Source organism: Ranitomeya variabilis, chromosome 4, assembly GCF_051348905.1.
Source record: "Ranitomeya variabilis isolate aRanVar5 chromosome 4, aRanVar5.hap1, whole genome shotgun sequence".
In the NCBI taxonomy this organism is placed as follows: Eukaryota; Metazoa; Chordata; class Amphibia; order Anura; family Dendrobatidae; genus Ranitomeya; species Ranitomeya variabilis.
This window is the reverse complement of record NC_135235.1, coordinates 191457971-191480220: the sequence shown is the minus strand read 5'-3', so window position 1 is coordinate 191480220 and position 22250 is coordinate 191457971. Positions and strand designations below refer to the sequence as shown.

The following is a 22250-nucleotide window of genomic DNA, read 5'->3' as shown; positions in this document are numbered from 1 at the left end:
CACGGGCATTTTTGTCCTATATTTAGTTCCTCCATTTTTCTAAGAGCCCTTACTTTTTATTTTTAGCCATATGGTGTTTTTCAAGGACAGGATGATATTTTGAATGATATCAATCATTTTACCATATAATATTTTAGAAATAATGGGAAAAATGTAAGATGAAGTAGTGAAAAAAAATGCAATGCCGCTATTATATTTTTATGGTTTATTTTTAGTGTCCATTTTGCAGTAAATCTTGGCAAAAATCTTTCTCAAATGTCAATACAATAACACCCATACCAAACTCAGGGTATGTGCACACATTGCATTTTTACTGCTTTTTTTGCCATGTATTTTTGTTATGGACAAAATGCAGTGAATTCTAGCAGAATATTGAATATTTCTAAAGTCTCATGCACACACTGCTTCTTTTTTTACTTGCAGATTTCAAGCAGTTTCAAATCGGCAGCATGTCAATTTTTTCAGCATTTCCCAATTATTCAAATAAATGGGTAAAACTGTAGAAAAAGCCAACAATATGTATATATTCTAAGGGTACTTTCACATTGCGTTTAGTGGCCCCGTCAGGGCATGCATCCAACCCCAATCACACCACGCCCACGAAATAGGTTTCAGACATAAGCGCCGATAGGGTATTAGTGATGGCAGAGCATACGTGAGGTCTGAAGTACATCATTTTCAGAAGTGTCCATCTCCAGTAGATATACACTCGCAAAAAAAGTTCAAGCCAGATCTCTCATTCACTCTGCCATCACAATAGTGTCTACGGCCCCATCAGCGCATATGTCCGAACCCGTTTTGTGGGGGGTCGGATATATGCCGTGATGGGGCCACTAAATGCAATGTGAAAGTAAACAATGTTTTTCCTGCCAATACTCCAGTATTTGCAGTAGGTTTAACTAAATGTGTGCACACCACCTTATATGGTTTCTTTACATTTTAGTGGTTAAAAAAATAAATAAAAAGGTTTGCGTCGCCATATTTTGAGACCTGCAACCCATTTATTTTTCATATATAGAGCTAAGTGAGGTTTTGTTTTGTTTTTTTTTCACCATCAGCTGATGCTTTTATGCTTTCATTGATACTATTTTGTGGTACATATGTAATTTTTCTTTTTTTTGTATTTCTTTTTTGGGGGGATACGGTGAGAAAAGAATGGCAATTCAAGCAACTTGTTTTTTTTTTCTTCTCTGTATTTAACAAAAGGTTTAAATAATTCAATATTTTGATAGATCAGACATTTTTAGTAATGACGATATTAAACCTTTTTTTTTTCGAATGGGGGAAAGGGAGGTACAGCTTTTATTAATTTTTAACTCCTACATAATCTATGATGTGTAGGTACGTCATAGGTCCCCTCCCTCCCTTTCATGTGGGCTCTGGCACTGAGCCCAAAACTTTTGATGCACAAGACAGCTGATTTGATTAGCTGTCATGTGCCCATATCAGCCGTGGGTTGATTCGCGATCCACCCTTTGCTGTTAACTTGTTAAATACCGCTGGCAATCTATAACTTGCACTTACAAGAAGTGCGCCACAAACTTCTCACATTGGCAACCCTGTCACATGATCATGGGGCACAGATGGGTTGGCATGACAGCTGGGGATCTGCAGAAGACCCTTATGCCTGTTACTGCAGATCTTCTATGGCAACGGTCGGTGTTCACAGGAGACAATCATTTTTGCTACACATGGCAGAGCTGGAGCCCTGCTATGTGTAGCATAAGCGATTGGATGATCGCAGCTTCAAGACTCCTTAGGATACTATTGAAAATCAGTGAGAAGTGTGAAAAAAAGTGTTTTAAAAAATATTACAAAAATGTTAAAAATATCAGAGTTCAAATCACCCCACTTTTGCCACCATTCAAATCAAAACAATAAAACAAACAAAATACACATATTTGGTATTGCCACATTCAGAAATGCCCGATCTATCAAAATAAAAACTAACTGAATCTGACTGGTAAACAGCAAAATAGTAAAAAAATCAAAATGTCAGAATTACATTTTTTGCTCGCCATAGCATTGCAATAAAATGCAATAACAGGCAATCAAAACATCATACCTACACCAAAATGGTGTCAATTAAAATGTCAGCTCGGCACACAAAAAATAAGCCCTTACTCAGCCCCAGATCACAAAAAATAGAGACTCTATGGGGCTTGGAAATTGGAGCCTACTTTTTTTACAATTTTTGCAAGCTTTTTTCACCAATTAAATAATAAAAAAATTGTACATGTTTGGTGTCGACAAACTCGTAATGACCTGGAGAATCATAATGGCAGGTCAGTATTTCGGGAACATGGCAAAAGAAAAAAATTATTGTGGAATTGCACTTTTTTTTGTAATTTCACCGCACTTGGAACACTTTTTTTTTCCTTTCTCCAGTACACTTTTTGGTAAAATCAATGGTGTCTTTCCAAAGTACAACTCGTCCCACAAAGTACAAGCGCTTACATGGCTAAATTGACTGAAAATAAAAAAGTTATGGCTCTGGGAAGAAGGGGAGCAAAAAATGGAAAATCCCAAGGTCATGAAGGGTTGAAAAACTTTTTTTCAATTTTTACTTTTTTTTAGTAACCCTAGGAGAGCTGAACTTTCAATTGTTTGCTTACACTAAACTTACTTGCTGCCATGGTAACCCATCGGCTCCTTGTAATTGTTATTCATTGATTGACAGCAGCATTAAAATGGATAAACTTCAGAAATCAGAGCAATCTCTGCTTTCTGCAGTTAAAGGCAGTTTTTAGCTAAGCAGTACAGCCAGAAACTGCTGCATATGAATTGAGCTCTGCTTCTGGGCCAGTTTCAGAAAGCCCTTAGAGACCTGTGGCAAAAATGTACATCAGAGGTCAATAAGAGGTTAATACATTTGGAGCCTCTTTTTTCACCAAATGACTAATTTAAAGGTATTACTGTAACTTTATGGCAGACACAATAAAAAGGTTATCACAGTGAAAAAAAAAACAGATCAGAAAATTTTAAAAAATAAAAACAAAAAACATATAACTAATATGTATTAACGTCCCCTTTTTTTGTAGTGTACCTACAGATTTGTAAATGCTATGAGACTATAGTGCACAGATGTAGTAACTATGCTGTAAACATCTCAATGCAATTTTTGAACAGGGAGGGAGGGCACTCCTGTGTATGAACAGCAGATGGGAGCGGGCTGCACTTGTCTCCCTTTACTCATAGCTGGGGCTTTGTTGAACTGAACAGCTATTTGCTCCCTCAGCCTCCTCATTGGCACTGTACAGTCACTCTGCAGGAAATAGAAAAAAATCCAGCTCAACGAGGTGGTGAAAAAGCAAAGTCTTGGTACTTTATTCACTTCATATCAAAAAATAGAGGATGAAACAACAGCACAATATAATTAAAAACACTATCTACGCGTTTCTGGTGACATAGCACCCTTAGTCATGATAACTTTAGTGCAGCCTGTTCTATGCTTTTATGCTGGCTAGCATAAAAGCATAGAACAGGCTGCACTAAAGTTATCATGACTAAGGGTGCTATGTCACCAGAAACGCGTAGATAGTGTTTTTAATTATATTGTGCTGTTGTTTTATCCTCTATTTTTTGATATGAAGTGAATAAAGTACCAAGACTTTGCTTTTTCACCACCTCGTTGAGCTGGATTTTTTTCTATTTCCTGCATTCCTCACGCCTTGACACAGTGTTTCCGTGCTCCGAGCCTCCAGGGACTACAACTATGGTGAGCTGGATTTTTTCTTTTGTCTTCACAGTCACTCTGCACATGGACGGATAAATCCTCTATTGTACCTGGCGCAAAAGAAGAGGACCAGAGAGCTGGAGGAGGAGCTACCGAGGTGATCATACAGGCGTACTACACAGGGCGGAGTCAGGCAAACCCTGTGGCCCTGATCTAAGAGCCTAGCTAAGCCCCTGGTTAGGAGTATGAATATTCTGCATATATTTTGCATTAAAAATTAATTTTCTTCTACCTGTCGGTGGCGAACCTCATTTGCCAATTTTCTGCCTTTTCAGTCAGTTAATCTAGAACTCATTTTAAAATATTGAAATATACTGCGTATAAGGTTACTAATGGTAATGTAGAGAGTTTATCTAAGGATTTGTCCAGTTGCCAGTAACTATCAGGGATTAATATTACCGATGGGTTTTGTCATCTTTAGAATGAACTCAGGGTTGTGAGTAAAATGAGTTAGAGACCTTCCATTAGTTTCATGACTGCTGATCTACAAGTAGCTAAAAATAAGCTGGATAAAATAAAATAGGCTGGATAAGCTGATGAACTTGGACAAACGGACGATAATCTTCATACAAAAAGAGAGGAAAGAATCTCTGCCTTTTCAAAAAGACATCAGAAGTGGAGCCTTCAGGACCACAAGAGGAGTCTAGAATTTTTTAACTTGAGAAAAGCGCCAAAACACATTGGAACAATAATAAACCTTTTGGAACACGAAAGACTTCTCATTTACAGCACACAGCAGGTTCAACATGATATCATCCTCCTCTATTATTGTTTTCTTCTCCAACCACCAGGCAGCAGCAGTTACACGTGTGTACAGGTGTGGTGCCTTCACACAACACTTGCCAGGAGAGCACATACTCCCGCCTTTCACTAACCTGATCAGGCCTTACTGCCCTTTGTATGTGCGCTTTTGTCTCCCAAACTAATCTTTAAAATCAGTTATTGGTGCGGTATTCAAAATTAAGTTAGATTCTTTTATTATTTTACATTTGGACATCAGCTAACAGCAACCAGTGAGCTTCCCGGGCAATCTCTTTAAGCTATTTTACATGTAAGTTAGTGTTTTCACATACTGGTCCATGAATGGGGTACCTAGATAATGGAATTGTGACCTAATGAATAATATATTTCTATATATTCACTTTTATGTAATACAAAATTAAAAATGCAAAAGTAAGGCATATTAGATATTGAAACCAAGGTGGGCCTTATTCACCATGGGCTTCAATCCGCTTTTGGGGTAATTTTGTCAGAAGTATTACTGTCCTTGGAAAAGATACAATAATATTTCATAATTCATTTCAATGTTAGTAGTGGACTACAATAGGAACAGAAACAGAACTGGAAGACAGCAGGGAACAAGACGAATAGACACTAGAGTTGAACAAAAAGATTCTCAAGGCTCTAGCCCATCAGCCACATCAGTAGTCTATGGCCACCGGACCAGTATCCTATAAACCTTGTCCTACCTGCCAACATCTCAAATGGCCATTCTTATATAACATTGTAGAGTGATGCATGTAGAGTTCTGGTCTGGTGGCCACAAACTACCGACAACACTACTGGCCCAGTGTCCTGTCAATCTCTTTGCTCAACTCTAATGGATACAACTATAAAAGTCATAAAACTGCCAACGTCAGACACTTCTATGAAAATGGTATCTGGTCTTAAATTCTTATTAACTATTGCATTTCGAATAACAAGTCAAAGATTTAGAATTAGTTAATGAAGGAGGAATAATAGTGTTAATATTACCTGTGCAAATTTTCACTTCCGTGAGTAAGGTTTGGTGCCCTGCAATCATTGTTAAATTCTGGTATAAAACCAAAATCTTTGTACAAAGCCTCTGCCCCTTTAGCGATGATGGCAACCCCATTTTGTACTCTTCTGTGGAGGTCATCTTTCCATCCAGCAGACAAAACTGTAAACAGACCAACCGGCAAGTGCTCTGGCATGTAATCTGTGCCTCCTAGGTTAGTCCCAACCATAAACCAAATGTAACCAGGTCCAGTTAACCCAGCTTCTCTTGCAGCTTTGAAGACTCCATCAGCCTCATCCTTAGAACAGTAGAGCAGTCGCACCTGTACAGTTATCTCTTTTAATTGTCTCTTTAGTTTTGCCTCACTGGGGTCATCAGTGAGGTTGAGTGTTAAAACCCCTCGATTTTCCCATCCTATAAAACTACTGTCAGTTAGTAACTCAATGTAATCCACAAAGTCTTCATAGCCAGGGAATAATGTGGTGATCACCGCAAAAGCCGTCCAATCATATTCCTCCAAAACCTCAAAGATGACTTGCAGTTGTTGCTCTGTAGAAGCCCCTAACTGGAGGAAGGTGGAACCTTTTTCCTGAAAAATAAAAACAAAAATATGAGTAAAAGTAGTAATATTATATGCACCACAACTGCTGCGTAAACATCATTAGATAAGCATTGCAAAAAAACAAGAATTGCAATTTTATTGTTAAAGGGAATCTGTCACCAGGTTTTTGCTACCTAATCTAAGATAAGCATAATGTAGAGAAAAAGACAGAGAATCTGACTTACCACTTATATTATTGGTTCAGCAGTTCTGACAAAAACAGAATTCTTAGATGTAGCATGAAGTAGAGCTCAGAAGCTAAACCAAACCACACTAATGCTCCCTAAGTACATTGTCTATTGAGAGTGAGTTGCTTATCTGGTCGGACCAGGACTTGCTTGGACTGTGGTCCGGGTAATGATAATGTCCTAGAAACAAAAACTCTTCATTGTAATTAAACTACAGCACATAGCCTAACAGGTGACACATAGCTAAATTCAGGGTTTTAACCCCTATTTTATACTGGGGAGAGCATTATATTGTATGGAGGACCATGGGGGTGCATTATATTGAATGGACGGCAATGGGTGTGCATTACACTTTATGGAGGACCATGGGGGTGTATTTGTGGCACCCCAGGAGTCTGGTTGCCAAAGTGCAATTGCCTCCCTCACAGGGGGTGATGTCATGCCTGAAAGCAAGGAGGGGTCCCCTTACCAGGTAACACCATCATCCAACACTTTTCCTGACTCCATGCCAGAAGGGGGAGCTCTAACACCTGTTTCAGGGGAGCTTCCCTATAAGTTCTGGCCTGGATGCATGGTTAGTCAGTCTGAGTCTGAGGGAGAGGAGAGAAGTCGAGGAGAACCTGGGGAGTGGAGCTGTAACCTAGCTCACCCCAGAGCTGAGCACTAGCAACCAGACACCCGAGTCCATGGTTGCACGGATACTGAAGTCCTGGCAGCTAAATCTGGAGGGCAGGAGACTGCAGGTCCCCTGGCCCATCTAACACCCAGCGGCACAGCAGCATGTCAGAGCCTGGAGCCGCCACAAAGGAGCAACACTAGTAATTGGCTCAAGCAGTCTGCCAATGCCGGTAATGTTTTATACTAACTATCAGACAGTGAGAGGAACTTGAGCAGAGCTTAAAGCAGCAAGGACCTAAGAGAACAGCGCAGTAGAAAGGCCTCCGAACCCACCTGGCTATGTGGATCCTAAGTTGCTTCCAGGCTGCCTGGATCCCCATTATCATCTGTAGTCATGCCCTGGACTGTACCTTCAACTATCAAGTAAAGGTAAAGGAATCTACAGTCCTTGTATCCTCCAGTCATATTCCGCACCCTCAGTCCTGCACCCCAACATCCACGATCCCTTACAAAACTATCCCAGTAGCCCTGGGGCCCCACTCCACCTTTGGGGAGCAAACCCATCCCAGCTGCCCCCAGCAGTCTCCTTAAGCAGCGTCAGCCACCCATTGACGAACACCACAGATGGCGTCATGTTAAATCCTCTATAAACTTTCCCTCATCATTTTTATTGCTTGCCCAGGGCCATGGACCGGGTCACCGCTGCAGTGACAACTCCCTGAAGAACCGTCTGACCCGTTCCGTGTACCCCATGGCCCTAGTGGGCATCGAACATTATATTCTATTTAGGACCATGCAAAGTGCATTAAAGTCTCTTCAATTCTGCTCTATTGACTTGGCGTGACTACCAACATATTGTTGATTGACAGCTGGATCTCTGCTGTCTAACCACGGGGAGCCATTTGACAATCAGCATGACTTTGGCAGTGATGCCTGTTATGACCCCAGTGGACAGGGTCTCAGAGGAACGTGTAAGTCTGCAAGATACAAAAATCCAGCTCATAGGGCTGTGGTAACTGGGTTGACCAAATAGCTACTCCTAACGCCAACACTAGAAGTAGCCGGGGATCATGCCTACGGTGATCGCTAGATGACTCGCGCCAGCCGGAGAATCTAACTACCCCTAGGAGAAGAAAACAAAGACCTCTCTTGCCTCCAGAGAAAGGGACCCCAAAGCAAGATACAAGCCCCCCACAAATAATAACGGTGAGGTAAGAGGAAATGACAAACACAGAAATGAACCAGGTTTCAGCAAAGAGAGGCCAGCTTACTAATAGCAGAATATAGCAAGATAACTTATCTGGTCAACAAAAACCCTATAAAAATCCACGCTGGAGATTCAAGAACCCCCGAACCGTCTAACGGTCCGGGGGGAGAACACCAGCCCCCTAGAGCTTCCAGCAAAGGTCAGGATACAGATAGGAACAAGCTGGACAAAAATACCAAACAAAACAAAAGCAAAAAGCAAAGAAGCAGACTTAGCTTGAAAAACAGGAACCAGGATCAGAGGACAAGAGCACAACAGATTAGCTCTGATTTCAACGATGCCAGGCATTGAACTGAAGGTCCAGGGAGCTTATATAGCAACGCCCCTGAACTAACGGCCCAGGTGAGGATATAGGAAAAGACAGACGCTCCAGAGTCAAATCACTAATGACCACTAGAGGGAGCAAAAAGCAAAATCACAACAGTACCCCCCCCTTAGTGAGGGGTCACCGAACCCTCACCACGACCACCAGGGCGATCAGGATGAGCGGCGTGAAAGGCACGAACTAAATCGGCCGCATGAACATCAGAGGCGACCACCCAGGAATTATCTTCCTGACCATAGCCCTTCCACTTGACCAGGTACTGAAGCCTCCGCCTGGAGAGACGAGAATCCAAGATCTTCTCCACCACGTACTCCAACTCGCCCTCAACCAACACCGGAGCAGGAGGCTCAGCAGAAGGAACCACAGGCACAACGTACCGCCGCAACAAGGACCTATGAAACACGTTGTGGATAGCAAACGACACAGGAAGATCCAGGCGAAAGGATACAGGATTAAGAATTTCCAATATCTTGTAAGGACCAATAAAATGAGGTTTAAACTTGGGAGAGGAAACCTTCATAGGAACAAAGCGGGAAGAAAGCCACACCAAATCCCCAACACGTAGTCGGGGACCCACACCGCGGCGGCGGTTGGCAAAGCGCTGAGCCCTCTCCTGTGACAACTTCAAGTTGTCCACCACAAGATTCCAGATCCGCTGCAACCTATCCACCACAGAATCCACCCCAGGGCAGTCAGAAGGTTCCACATGACCCGAAGAAAAACGAGGGTGGAAACCAGAGTTGCAGAAAAACGGCGAAACCAAGGTGGCGGAACTAGCCCGATTATTAAGGGCAAACTCAGCTAACGGCAAGAAGGTCACCCAATCGTCCTGATCAGCAGAGACAAAACACCTCAAATAAGCCTCCAAAGTCTGATTAGTTCGCTCCGTCTGTCCATTAGTCTGAGGATGGAAAGCAGATGAAAACGACAAGTCAATGCCCATCCTACTACAAAAGGATCGCCAGAATCTGGAAACGAACTGGGATCCTCTGTCTGACACAATATTCTCAGGGATGCCGTGCAAACGAACCACGTTCTGGAAAAACACAGGAACCAGATCGGAAGAGGAAGGCAGCTTAGGCAAAGGAACCAAATGGACCATCTTGGAGAAGCGATCACATATCACCCAGATAACAGACATGCCCTGAGACACCGGAAGATCAGAAATGAAATCCATGGAGATATGTGTCCAAGGTCTCTTAGGGACAGGCAAGGGCAAGAGCAACCCGCTGGCACGAGAACAGCAAGGCTTAGCTCGAGCACAAGTCCCACAGGGCTGTACAAATGACCGTACATCCCTAGACAAGGAAGGCCACCAAAAGGATCTGGCCACCAGATCTCTGGTGCCAAAAATTCCTGGGTGACCTGCCAACACCGAGGAATGAACCTCGGAAATGACTCTGCTGGTCCACTTATCAGGCACAAACAGTCTGTCAGGTGGACAAGAATCAGGCCTATCAGCCTGAAATCTCTGCAACACACGTCGCAGATCTGGAGAAATAGCTGACAAGATAATACCATCCTTAAGAATACCAACAGGTTCAGCGACTCCAGGAGCATCAGGCACAAAGCTCCTGGAAAGAGCATCGGCCTTCACATTCTTTGAACCTGGTAAATACGAGACAACAAAGTCAAAACGGGAGAAAAACAATGACCAGCGGGCCTGTCTAGGATTCAGGCGTTTAGCAGACTCGAGATACATCAGATTTTTGTGATCAGTCAAGACCACCACACGATGCTTAGCACCCTCGAGCCAATGACGCCACTCCTCAAATGCCCATTTCATGGCCAACAACTCCCGATTGCCCACATCATAATTTCGCTCCGCAGGCGAAAACTTCCTAGAGAAAAAGGCGCAAGGTCTCATAACAGAGCAACCAGGGCCTCTCTGCGACAAAACGGCCCCTGCTCCAATCTCTGAAGCATCCACCTCAACTTGAAAGGGAAGCGAGACATCAGGCTGGCACAAAACAGGCGCCGAAGTAAACCGACGTTTCAACTCCTGGAAAGCCTCCACGGCAGCAGGAGCCCAATTAACCACATCGGAGCCCTTCTTGGTCATATCCGTCAAAGGTTTCACAATGCTAGAAAAGTTAGCGATAAAACGACGGTAGAAGTTAGCGAAACCCAAGAACTTCTGAAGACTCTTAACTGACGAGGGCTGAGTCCAATCAAGAATAGCTCGGACCTTGACTGGGTCCATCTCCACAGCAGAAGGGGAAAAAATGAACCCCAAAAAGGGAACCTTCTGTACACCAAAAAGACACTTTGAGCCCTTGACAAACAAAGAATTTTCACGCAAAATTTTAAAGACCATCCTGACCTGCTCCACATGCGAGTCCCAATTATCAGAAAAAACCAGAATATCATCCAGATAAACGATCAGAAATTTATCCAGATAGTTCCGGAAAATGTCATGCATAAAGGACTGAAAAACTGAAGGGGCATTAGAGAGCCCAAAAGGCATCACCAAGTACTCAAAATGACCTTCGGGCGTATTGAATGCGGTTTTCCATTCATCCCCTTGCTTAATGCGCACAAGGTTGTACGCACCACGAAGGTCTATCTTGGTAAACCACTTGGCACCTTTAATCCGGGCAAACAAGTCAGACAACAGCGGCAAAGGATACTATAATTTGACAGTGATCTTATTTAAAAGCCGATAGTCAATACAAGGCCTCAAAGATCCGTCCTTTTTAGCCACAAAAAAGAATCCCGCACCAAGAGGGGAAGAAGACGGATGGATGTGTCCTTTCTCCAGAGACTCCTTGATATATGAACGCATAGCGGTATGTTCAGGTATCGACAGATTAAACAGTCTTCCCTTAGGAAATTTACTGCCTGGAATCAAATCTATTGCACAGTCACATTCCCTATGAGGAGGCAATGCACTGGACCTGGACTCGCTAAAGACATCCTGATAATCAGACAAGTACTCCGGAACTTCCGAAGGCGTAGAAGAAGCAATAGACACAGGCAGGGAATCCTCATGAATACCACGACAGCCCCAACTAGACACTGACATAGCCTTCCAGTCAAGGACTGGATTATGGGTCTGTAACCATGGCAGCCCCAAAACAACCAAATCATGCATTTTATGTAGAACGAGAAAACGTATCACCTCGCGGTGTTCAGGAGTCATGCACATGGTAACCTGTGTCCAATACTGCGGCTTATTTTCTGCCAATGGCGTAGCATCAATACCCCTAAGAGGGATAGGATTTTCTAATGGTTCAAGAATAAAACCACAGCGCTTAGCAAATGAGAGATCCATAAGACTCAGGGCAGCACCTGAATCTACAAACGCCATGACAGGATAAGATGACAGTGAGCAAATCAAAGTTACAGACAGAATAAACTTAGGATGCAAATTACCAACGGTGACAGGACTAACAACCTTAGATATACGTTTAGAGCATGCTGAGATAACATGTGTAGAATCACCACAGTAGTAGCACAAGCCATTCCGGCGTCTATGAATTTTCCTCTCATTTCTAGTCAGGATTCTATCACATTGCATCAAATCAGGTGTCCGTTCAGACAACACCATGAGGGAATTTGCGGTTTTTCTATCACATTGCATCACATCAGGTGTCTATTCAGACAACAACATGAGGGAATTTGCGGTTTTGCGCTCCCGCAACCGCCGGTCAATTTGAATAGCCAGGGACATGGTATCATTCAGACCTGTGGGAATGGGAAAACCCACCATAACATTCTTAATGGCCTCAGAAAGGCCATTTCTAAAATTAGCGGCCAGTGCACACTCGTTCCAATGTGTCAGCACGGACCATTTCCGAAATTTTTGGCAATACACCTCAGCCTCGTCCTGGCCCTGAGACATAGCCAGCAAGGCTTTCTCTGCCTGAATCTCAAGATTGGGTTCCTCATAAAGTAAACCGAGCGCCAGAAAAAACGCATCAATATCAGCCAATGCCGGATCTCCTGGCGCCAACGAAAAAGCCCAATCCTGAGGGTCACCCCGTAAGAATGAAATAACAATTTTTACTTGTTGAGCAGAGTCTCCAGACGAACAAGGTTTCAGGGACAAAAATAATTTACAATTATTCCTGAAATTCCTAAACTTAAATCGGTCTCCTGAAAACAGTTCAGGAATCGGAATCTTGGGTTCAGACCTAGGATTTCTGGTAACATAATCTTGTATACCCTGCACACGAGCGGCAAGCTGGTCCACACTTGTAATCAAGGTCTGGACATTCATGTCTGCAGCAAGCTTAAGCCACTCTGAGGTAAAGGGGAAAAGAAAAAAAAAATGAGAGAGGAAAAAAAAAACCTCAAAATTTTCTTTCTTATAATCCCACTTCTGCAATGCATTAAACATTTAATACTGGCCTGGCATACTGTTATGACCCCAGTGGACAGGGTCTCAGAGGAACGTGTAAGTCTGCAAGATACAAAAATCCAGCTCATAGGGCTGTGGTAACTGGGTTGACCAAATAGCTACTCCTAACGCCAACACTAGAAGTAGCCGGGGATCATGCCTACGGTGATCGCTAGATGACTCGCGCCAGCCGGAGAATCTAACTACCCCTAGGAGAAGAAAACAAAGACCTCTCTTGCCTCCAGAGAAAGGGACCCCAAAGCAAGATACAAGCCCCCCACAAATAATAACGGTGAGGTAAGAGGAAATGACAAACACAGAAATGAACCAGGTTTCAGCAAAGAGAGGCCAGCTTACTAATAGCAGAATATAGCAAGATAACTTATCTGGTCAACAAAAACCCTATAAAAATCCACGCTGGAGATTCAAGAACCCCCGAACCGTCTAACGGTCCGGGGGGAGAACACCAGCCCCCTAGAGCTTCCAGCAAAGGTCAGGATACAGATAGGAACAAGCTGGACAAAAATACCAAACAAAACAAAAGCAAAAAGCAAAGAAGCAGACTTAGCTTGAAAAACAGGAACCAGGATCAGAGGACAAGAGCACAACAGATTAGCTCTGATTTCAACGATGCCAGGCATTGAACTGAAGGTCCAGGGAGCTTATATAGCAACGCCCCTGAACTAACGGCCCAGGTGAGGATATAGGAAAAGACAGACGCTCCAGAGTCAAATCACTAATGACCACTAGAGGGAGCAAAAAGCAAAATCACAACAGATGCCCCATTGAGAGAGCAGCCCAGAGGAGCTGCTCTGTTGAAATGGAGCAGCATGATTCCCGGCAGCAGTGACCACTCTGAGCCAGCCCTGGGTAGAACAAGTAGGTAGTAACCATCCTGCCTTTTAACTTTTAAGGCAATAGTAAAAAAAAGGAATAATATAGTTGTAGATAACCCCTTTAATGAATCTTACAAAGGGTGTGCACTTTTCTACAAAACTTACTCTAGTTACGAACTAGAATAGCATTTCTGGCATTTGCCAAAGCTCTTTGTGAATTAGACTAGCAGTGGCATCATGCTCCGTTCTACCTCAGCTCTCCGCATTTTCGCAAAGCTGGGCACTACTGGTGTTAAAACACAAGAGGCGCATTTTTTTGCACAACTCTGCATTGCCCAAATATTTTGTGACTTATCGAAGCTATTTATGGCATAAATGCTTTGCTGAATAAGGACCATAATGTTTTTATTCACTTTTATGTATCAAAGATATTGTAGGGCTCCGAACATTGGCTGTAAAACTTTTCTGCTGTAGAAAATTAGCTTATTATAATACCCTTAAAAATGTAATGCCTACCATGCACCACTTCTTATCTAGACTCTTCAAAGGTAAGACATGAAAATAAATATTTCAGAAAAAAGTCGTAAGATTAAGAATGATTTCAATTTAGACTGATGGTGTCCTATGTAATACTCCTTTGGCAGCTGATGGGCAAGTAAAGCATAATGCCAAGCATGAAGAACGATCCCAGAATTAACAGTTCCAGTTCTTATAGAACCAGAAATCCATGAAATTAGATTCACTGATCTTTACTTGCATGGCATTGCCTAGCTTTTAAATATTCATGTGCTAATATCATCCAAAATCTTACACTGCCAGTGGGGATGTGAGTCTGGACTGGACTTCGCTGGCATTTCCAGAAGAAGAAATGAGTCCTTAATTTCTGGTATTTACAGTAAGTATAGGAGACCCTGACCGGCTACACTTGACACGTGTATTCATGAGGACCTTCCCTGGTGGTTTGATTGAATGTTAATAACTATATTAGCCTTGCAGATAACTCACGCTGGCAGCGGGATGAATGAAGTGAGTGCACAAAGTGTGTATATAAACTGTCAGAAAAGAACCATTTGCCCCAAGACCATTTGTGAAATATTAATGGAGGAAAATTGTCTACCAGTCAGCCCAGGAAAGGAAGGCAGAAGAAGGGAGGGTAGAGCGAGACAGGAGGAGAATGTGCCGCATGGTCTAAAATTTGAAAAGGAGACAGACAGCAGAATGAAATAACTGATATGTAAATGTAAGACAAAGACTGATTGAAGTTGTGAAATAGAGAAGTCATTTTGCAGGCCGAGAAATAATACAGACATCAGAGGAAAGAAAATTATGTTAACGAGAGGACGGAACAACGAGGGACTGAAAATGGGGAAATAAATGTAAGGGAAACGTGATAGAAAAATGTAATATTCAAGGAGATAAAACCGAATAATAACAGCAAAAAATTATGGAATTGACTTTGCGGAAAAACAAAGTCTTCACCACAAGAGGGCTTCAAGGAAGAGCAGAAGAAGAGAAACAAAATAACAGACAAGGATCATGAATTTGTCATAACAGTTGCGGGGCCTTCATTGCATCCTCTGTCACAGCTGTCAAGGACAACGGCTTGCAAGGAGATTGATACTGCTATTAGGCTGGATTTGTCATGAGCCACTTAATATAATGGAAATAATAGAGGATTAAATCCATTTAAAGGTTACTGTCATAGAGAGACACTGCACCCATTACTCGAATGCAGATTTTATACTTTGAAAGACAATAGTAGAAGAACGGTGTACACATTAATTCTCTGTGACCCTGATTTCATATATCATATAAGCATAAATACTGTATTGATATATATTTGTAAAGCACATGGATTTTAACCCCTTCTCCCGGAAGCCTGTTATCACCTTCCTGACAAGGCCAATATTTTCAATTCTGACCAGAGCCAATTTATGATAACCCTGGAACACGTTAAAGTATCCTAGTGATACTCTGATTGTTTTCTTGTGGCATACAATACTTCATGATACCGGTAAAAAAATTTTGATACAACATGAATTTATTTGTGAAAATATTGAAAATTGGGTGAAAATGTTTAAAATTTAGCAATTTTCATTTTTCTACCCTTAAACCAGAGAGTTATGTCACAAAATATAGTTATTAAATAACATTTCCCACATGTCTACTTGCTATCAGCACATTTTTTGAAAACTATTGTTTTGTTAAGTAATAGGGGTTAAAAGTTTTCAGCAATTTCTTTTTTCCAAAAAAATTTACACAACCATTTGTTTTAGGGACCACATCACATTTGATGTCACTTTGAGGGGACTATGTGACAGTAAATACTCAAAAGTGACATCATTCTAAAACCTGCACATCTTCAAAACCACATTCAAGAAGTTTATAACCCTTCAGGTGCTTCACAGGATTTAATGCAATCTGGAAAGAAAAAATGATCATTTTACTTTTTTCGCAAAAATTAAATTTTAGCCTCCAATTATTTATTTTTACAAGGGTAACAGGAGAAAATGGATCTCAAAATTTGTTGTGCAATTTCTCCTTAGTATGCCATTTCCCCATATGTGGGGTAAAACTACTGTTTGAAAGCACAGCAGGGCTCAGAAAGGAAGGAGCACCGTTTGACTTTTTGAATGCAAAATTGGCTGGAATTGAGAGCAGACACCATGTCGTGGTTGGGGGTCCCTAATGTGCTTAAATAGTAAAAAAGCCTACAAATGACCCAATTTTGGAAACTAGACCCCTCAAGGAATTTAACTAGATGTGTTGTGGGCTCCATAAATTGTTGTATAATTTCGCCTGAGTATGCTGATACCCCATATGTGGAGGGAGGCTGTTTAGGTGCACAGCAAGGCTCAGAAGGGAAGGAGCATTTGACTTTTTGAAAGCAAAATTGGCTGGAATTGAGAGTGGACGCCATGTTACATTTAGAGAGCCCCTGATGTGCCTAAACAGTGGAAACTGCAGACAAGTGATCCCATATTGGAAACTAGACACCTCTAGGAATTTATCTAGATGTGTGGTGAGAACCTTGAACCAGCAGGTGCTTCATAGAAGCCATGAAAATAAAAAAAATATATTTTTTCCACAAAAATGTTTTTTTAGCCCCAAATTGTTATATTTTTTACATGGATAACAGAAGAAAATAGACACAAAATATAATGTGCAATTTCTCCTGAGTATGTCGATACTACAGATGTGGGAGAAAGCAACTGTTTAGGCTCACAGCATGGCTCGAAAGGGAAGGAACATCGTTTGACTTTTTGAATGCAAAATTTCTGGAATCATGAACAGACACCATGTCACATTTGGAGAGCTCCTGATGTGCCTAATCAGTGGAAACTCCCCCACAAGTGACCCCATTTTGGAAACTAGACCGCTCAAGGAAGTTATCTAGATGTGTGATGAGCATCTTTAACCCCCAGGTGCTTCACAGAAACTTATAACATTGAGCCGTGCAAATAAAATAATCAGATTTTTTTCCACAAAAATGTTTTTAGCTCAAAATTCTTTATTTTCACAAGGGTAACAGGAGAAATTCGACAACAGTAATTTTTGTGCAATTTCTTCTGAGTACATTATATCCAATATGTGGTGGAAAACTACTGTATGGAGACACAACAGGAGTCGAAAGGGAAGGAGTGACATTTTGGAACACAGACTTTGATGGAATGGTCTGAGCGTGACATGTCACATTTGCAGAGCCCCTGATGTGACTAAACAGTGGCAATCCACCACAAATGACCTCATTTTGAAAAATACAATCTTCAAGGGATTTATCTAGAGGAATAGCTATAGTACTGATTTCAGTGCTTTTGGTTTACTGGTATATGAATCTATAATGTTGTGGTATGTGTTAGGTGTCGAGTTCTCACTGCTGCACCGGTGGAATCTTGAACCATGTTCTCTGCAGTCTCCCATTTTTCCCCAGCTGCAGAGGAGCCTGCTCAGTAGAAACGTCGGTCCCAGCGTCTTACTCAAGCTGATGCTATACATCTGGTTACTGCTCCCATTCCAGCTCCAGCTATTGTAACCAGCATTAATCAGCGGCGAGCAGATGCTCCAGGGACTAAGTCCTACTTTTTGTCTACTGCACATGCCTGTCGGATGACCTCTCATTGGAGGTCGGAGGTAACATATGCTCAGGTCCTGTAGCGGCTCTGATTGGACCACCACGAAGGTCCTGGAAGGCTGTGACTATAAAAACCTGACAATGTATGTGTGTGCTGTGAGAATGACTCTGGTGAATGCTCCTTAATGATCCCCTTCCCTCTGGTTGTTGTCTGGTTATTAGGGTGAGTGGAGCAAATAGTCAGTGCCTGATAGTGGCTCCACAGCTGCGTTCATGCCACTTGTCAGAGTAGGGTGGGAATTCCCATTTGATCTCAGCATCTGCTCCGGGCGTCCTCAGGCATGGGCTCAAAAACCATAGAGTGACAGAGCGGGTTCAACCACCAGTGTAGTGGAGGTGAGTTCTAGGGAACCCACTAGCGTCCAGCTGCTGCGCCCTGTGACTGCTAACAGGGTACAGCGTTTCTATTGCGACTCTGTGAAGAAATAGAGTTCGCTTTACTTCTTACCGGGTGACGTATAAGCGGCATGTGTTCAGCGTTCACCTGCCATCTTGTTCCACCATTACCTTATCTGTATTTTTATTTGGTGTGTTCCGCCAGCCCTAACAATATGTGTAAGTTTTGTGGAGTATATCAGATTATAAAAGTATGTTGTGTCAACAGAGTAAAGCCACATTTTATTAATTTATGGACATGTAATATGCTTTGAAGCAATCCTTGATGCAAAGGTTCTGTTTCTCAGGGCAGATTTCACAATGGTAAATTGTGTCTTTTAATATTTTCATATTCCCCTCTTGGAGCATACTTTGCATTTTTTTGTGATCTTCCCTTCTTTTATGCCTGCAGATCGAAACAGCGTAAAAGCATTGTACATTGCCATCTGAACAATGTATAGGGCCAATTTTTTGTACTTTACTTTAGCTTTTTACATGGCACAGTAAGGTTTGAGTACTTGATCTAAAAAATCTACGCCGCCCCCCCCCCCGTGAACTTGAAATCCAGGATACAATCTGGCTTTGGGATTTCTGTTGTGGTAACCTCGGACAATGACAAGGGAGCTGTTGTCATGATGTATGGAAGTCAAGATAAGGATATCCCTCTTCTCCTTATACTTGACCATCAGTATGTTGTCGCTGCTTTGGGCTCTGCTGTCGCCCTTTCTCAGCAGGTACCGAATTAGCGGTTTAGGGTGCCCGCTCTGATTTTTTTTCACACGGTGAAGCATGCAACTGTACATCTGACAGAGAAGAGTGGGATGCTGGTGTAAAAGGTTTCTACATAGATGTGATAACTAGAGATGAGCAAGCTATATAATGATCAGATGCTCATTACTCGAACTAAGCAATTCCTAATGATCGGGCGCTCATTTCGGCTAACAAGCATAATGGGAGTCAATAAGAAAATCCTAGCATTTCTCTGGCAGACCCTACAAGGAGGTCTGGGGGCAGTGAAAATGTTGAAATGGATGGAAAAAGTACTGAATGGAAGGATAACAACATGGGGAAGATCCTTGGAAGCATCTTTGACTCCCAGATAGCTGAGAACTAGTGTTGAGTGATACCTTCCGATACTCAAAGGTATCGGTATCAGATGGTATCGACCGATATCCAAAAAATATCGGATATCGCCGATACCCGATACCAATGCAAGTGAATGGGACACAAGTATCGGAAGGTATCCTGGATGGTTCCCAGGGTCTGAAGGAGAGGAAACTCTCCTTCAGGCCCTGGGATCCATATTCATGTAAAAAATAAAGAATTAAAATAAAAAATATGGATATACTCACCTGTCCGGCGGCCCCTGGACCTTACCGATGTAACCGGCAGCCTCCGTTCCTAAGAATGAGGAGTTTAGGAACTTCGATGATGTCACGGCTTGTGATTGGTCGCGTGACCGCTCATGTGACCGCTCACGCGACCAATCACAAGCCGCGACATCATCGCAGGTCCTAAACTCCTCATTCTTAGGAATGGAGGCTGCCGGTTACATCGGTAAGGTACAGGGGCCGCCGGACGGGTGAGTATATCCATATTTTTTATTTTAATTCTTTATTTTTTAAATGAATATGGATCCCAGGGCCTGAAGGAGAGTCTCCTTTCCTCCAGACCCTGGGAACCATACACTGGGAACTTCCGATTCCGATTTCCGATATCACAAAAATATCGGAACTCGGTATCGGAATTCCGATACAGCAAATATCGGCCGATACCAGATACTTGCGGTATCGAAATGCTCAACACTACTGAGAACACTTTAACTCCACTTTAAGGACTTACAATAAAGCATTCAAAATCGACAAGAAATTGAAGTTTACAGGAAAAAATTTTAAGAAACATCTTGTACTGTAAAATGACTTGTGTATATAAGGCAAAATGTAAAACTTTTTTTTAATTATAAATTAGCTAAACCAAAACTGAATTTTTTATTAAAAAATTGGAAATTTAAGTGTTATTTATGAAGGAAGCAATAAGTGCAGAAAATTAGGGACTCACATGTTTAAACATAAAGGAGGGCCTCATACACATTCTGTTCAAATTGTCATGTAGTGGTACGCCTAGACTCATAAAAACTAGTGCAAAGCCTGACAAAAATTACAAACACGGTCATCCATACACCCTTCAAGGCACCAACTGTGCTACATCGTTCAAATATTGTGAACAAAGTGTAGTTGTGGTACTTCTACACTCTTAAAAGCTCTGCACACAGGGCAAAGTCTGCCAAAAATTAATAGTCACGTCATCCATACACCCTTTAAGGCACAAACTGTAGTGCCTCATAAAAAATAAGAAGGTGTAGTTGTGGCACTTCTGCATTAATAAAAGCTTTGCATACAGTGCAAAGCCAGGAACAAATTATAAGTAGGGTAATACAGTTATCCATGGTCCCTTAACGGCAACAATTTGTGTGCCTTATTAAAATATTTTGAAAGTGAAGTCAATGTACCTCTACACTCATAAAGGCTTTGCACAATGTGCAAAGCCAAAAAAAAATATAAGTAGTGTCATCTAGTCATCCATGGAGCATTGAAGGTAACAACTGGCGGGCCTCATTCAAATATTGAAGATTAAAAACACTTTATGTGCTGATTTCATCTGATGGTGTGGAAAAGCCGGGCTAATTGAGGCTTTGTTCATTTTTATCAGAGTGAGCCTGTCAGCATTTTCTGTTGACAAGCGAAAGTGTCTGTTATGACCCCTGTTATGACCCCAATGGCGAGGGTCTCAGAGGAACGTGGAAGTCTGCAGAATACAAAAATCCAGCTCATAGGGCAGTGGTAACTGGGTTGACCATATATCTACTCCTAACGCCAACACTAGAAGTAGCCGGGGATCATTCCTACGTTGATTCTAGATGACACGCGCCAGCCGGAGAATCTAGCTACCCCTAGTAGAGGAAAACAAGACCTTTCTTGCCTCCAGAGAAGGGGACCCCAAAGCTGGATAGAAGCCCCCCACAAATAATGACGGTGAGGTAAGAGGAAATGACAAACACAGAAATGAACCAGGTTTAGCACAGAGAGGCCCGCTTACTGATAGCAGAATAAAGAAAGGTAACTTATATGGTCAACAAAAACCCTATCAAAATCCACACTGGAAATTCAAGAACCCCCGAACCGTCTAACGGTCCGGGGGGAGAACACCAGCCCCCTAGAGCTTCCAGCAAAGGTCAGGATATAGATTTGGAACAAGCTGGACAAAAATACAAAACCAAAACAAATAGCAAAAAGCAAAAGGCAGACTTAGCTGAGATAACTGGAACCAGGATCAGTAGACAAGAGCACAGCAGACTAGCTCTGATAACTACGTTGCCAGGCATTGAACTGAAGGTCCAGGGAGCTTATATAGCAACACCCCTAACTAACGACCCAGGTGCGGATAAAAGGAATGACAGAAAAACCAGAGTCAAAAAACTAGTAACCACTAGAGGGAGCAAAAAGCAAATTCACAACAGTACCCCCCCCTTAGTGAGGGGTCACCGAACCCTCACCACGACCACCAGGGCGATCAGGATGAGCGGCATGAAAGGCACGAACTAAATCGGCCGCATGAACATCAGAGGCGACCACCCAGGAATTATCCTCCTGACCATAGCCCTTCCACTTGACCAGGTACTGAAGCCTCCGCCTGGAGAGGCGAGAATCCAAGATCTTCTCCACCACGTACTCCAACTCGCCCTCAACCAACACCGGAGCAGGAGGCTCAGCAGAAGGAACTACAGGCACAATGTACCGCCGCAACAAGGACCTATGAAATACATTGTGAATAGCAAACGACACAGGAAGATCCAGACGAAAAGATACAGGATTAAGGATTTCCAATATCTTGTAAGGCCCAATAAAACGAGGTTTAAATTTGGGAGAGGAGACCTTCATAGGAACAAAGCGGGAAGAAAGCCACACCAAATCCCCAACGCGTAGTCGGGGACCCACACCGCGGCGGCGGTTGGCAAAGCGCTGAGCCTTCTCCTGTGACAACTTCAAGTTGTCCACCACATGATTCCAGATC

The 22250-nt window shown here is 42.5% G+C and overlaps 1 protein-coding gene across 1 annotated transcript in view; it reads right to left on the bottom strand.

Moving 5' to 3' along the window:
* The window catches only part of GRIN2D (glutamate ionotropic receptor NMDA type subunit 2D), a 1124513-nt gene that overhangs the window by 522337 nt on the left and 579926 nt on the right, over positions 1-22250 (bottom strand). The window contains exon 5 of the mRNA XM_077259507.1: positions 5492-6084. Coding sequence (XP_077115622.1) covers positions 5492-6084 — 593 coding nt within the window. The remainder of the gene's footprint in view (positions 1-5491; positions 6085-22250) is intronic.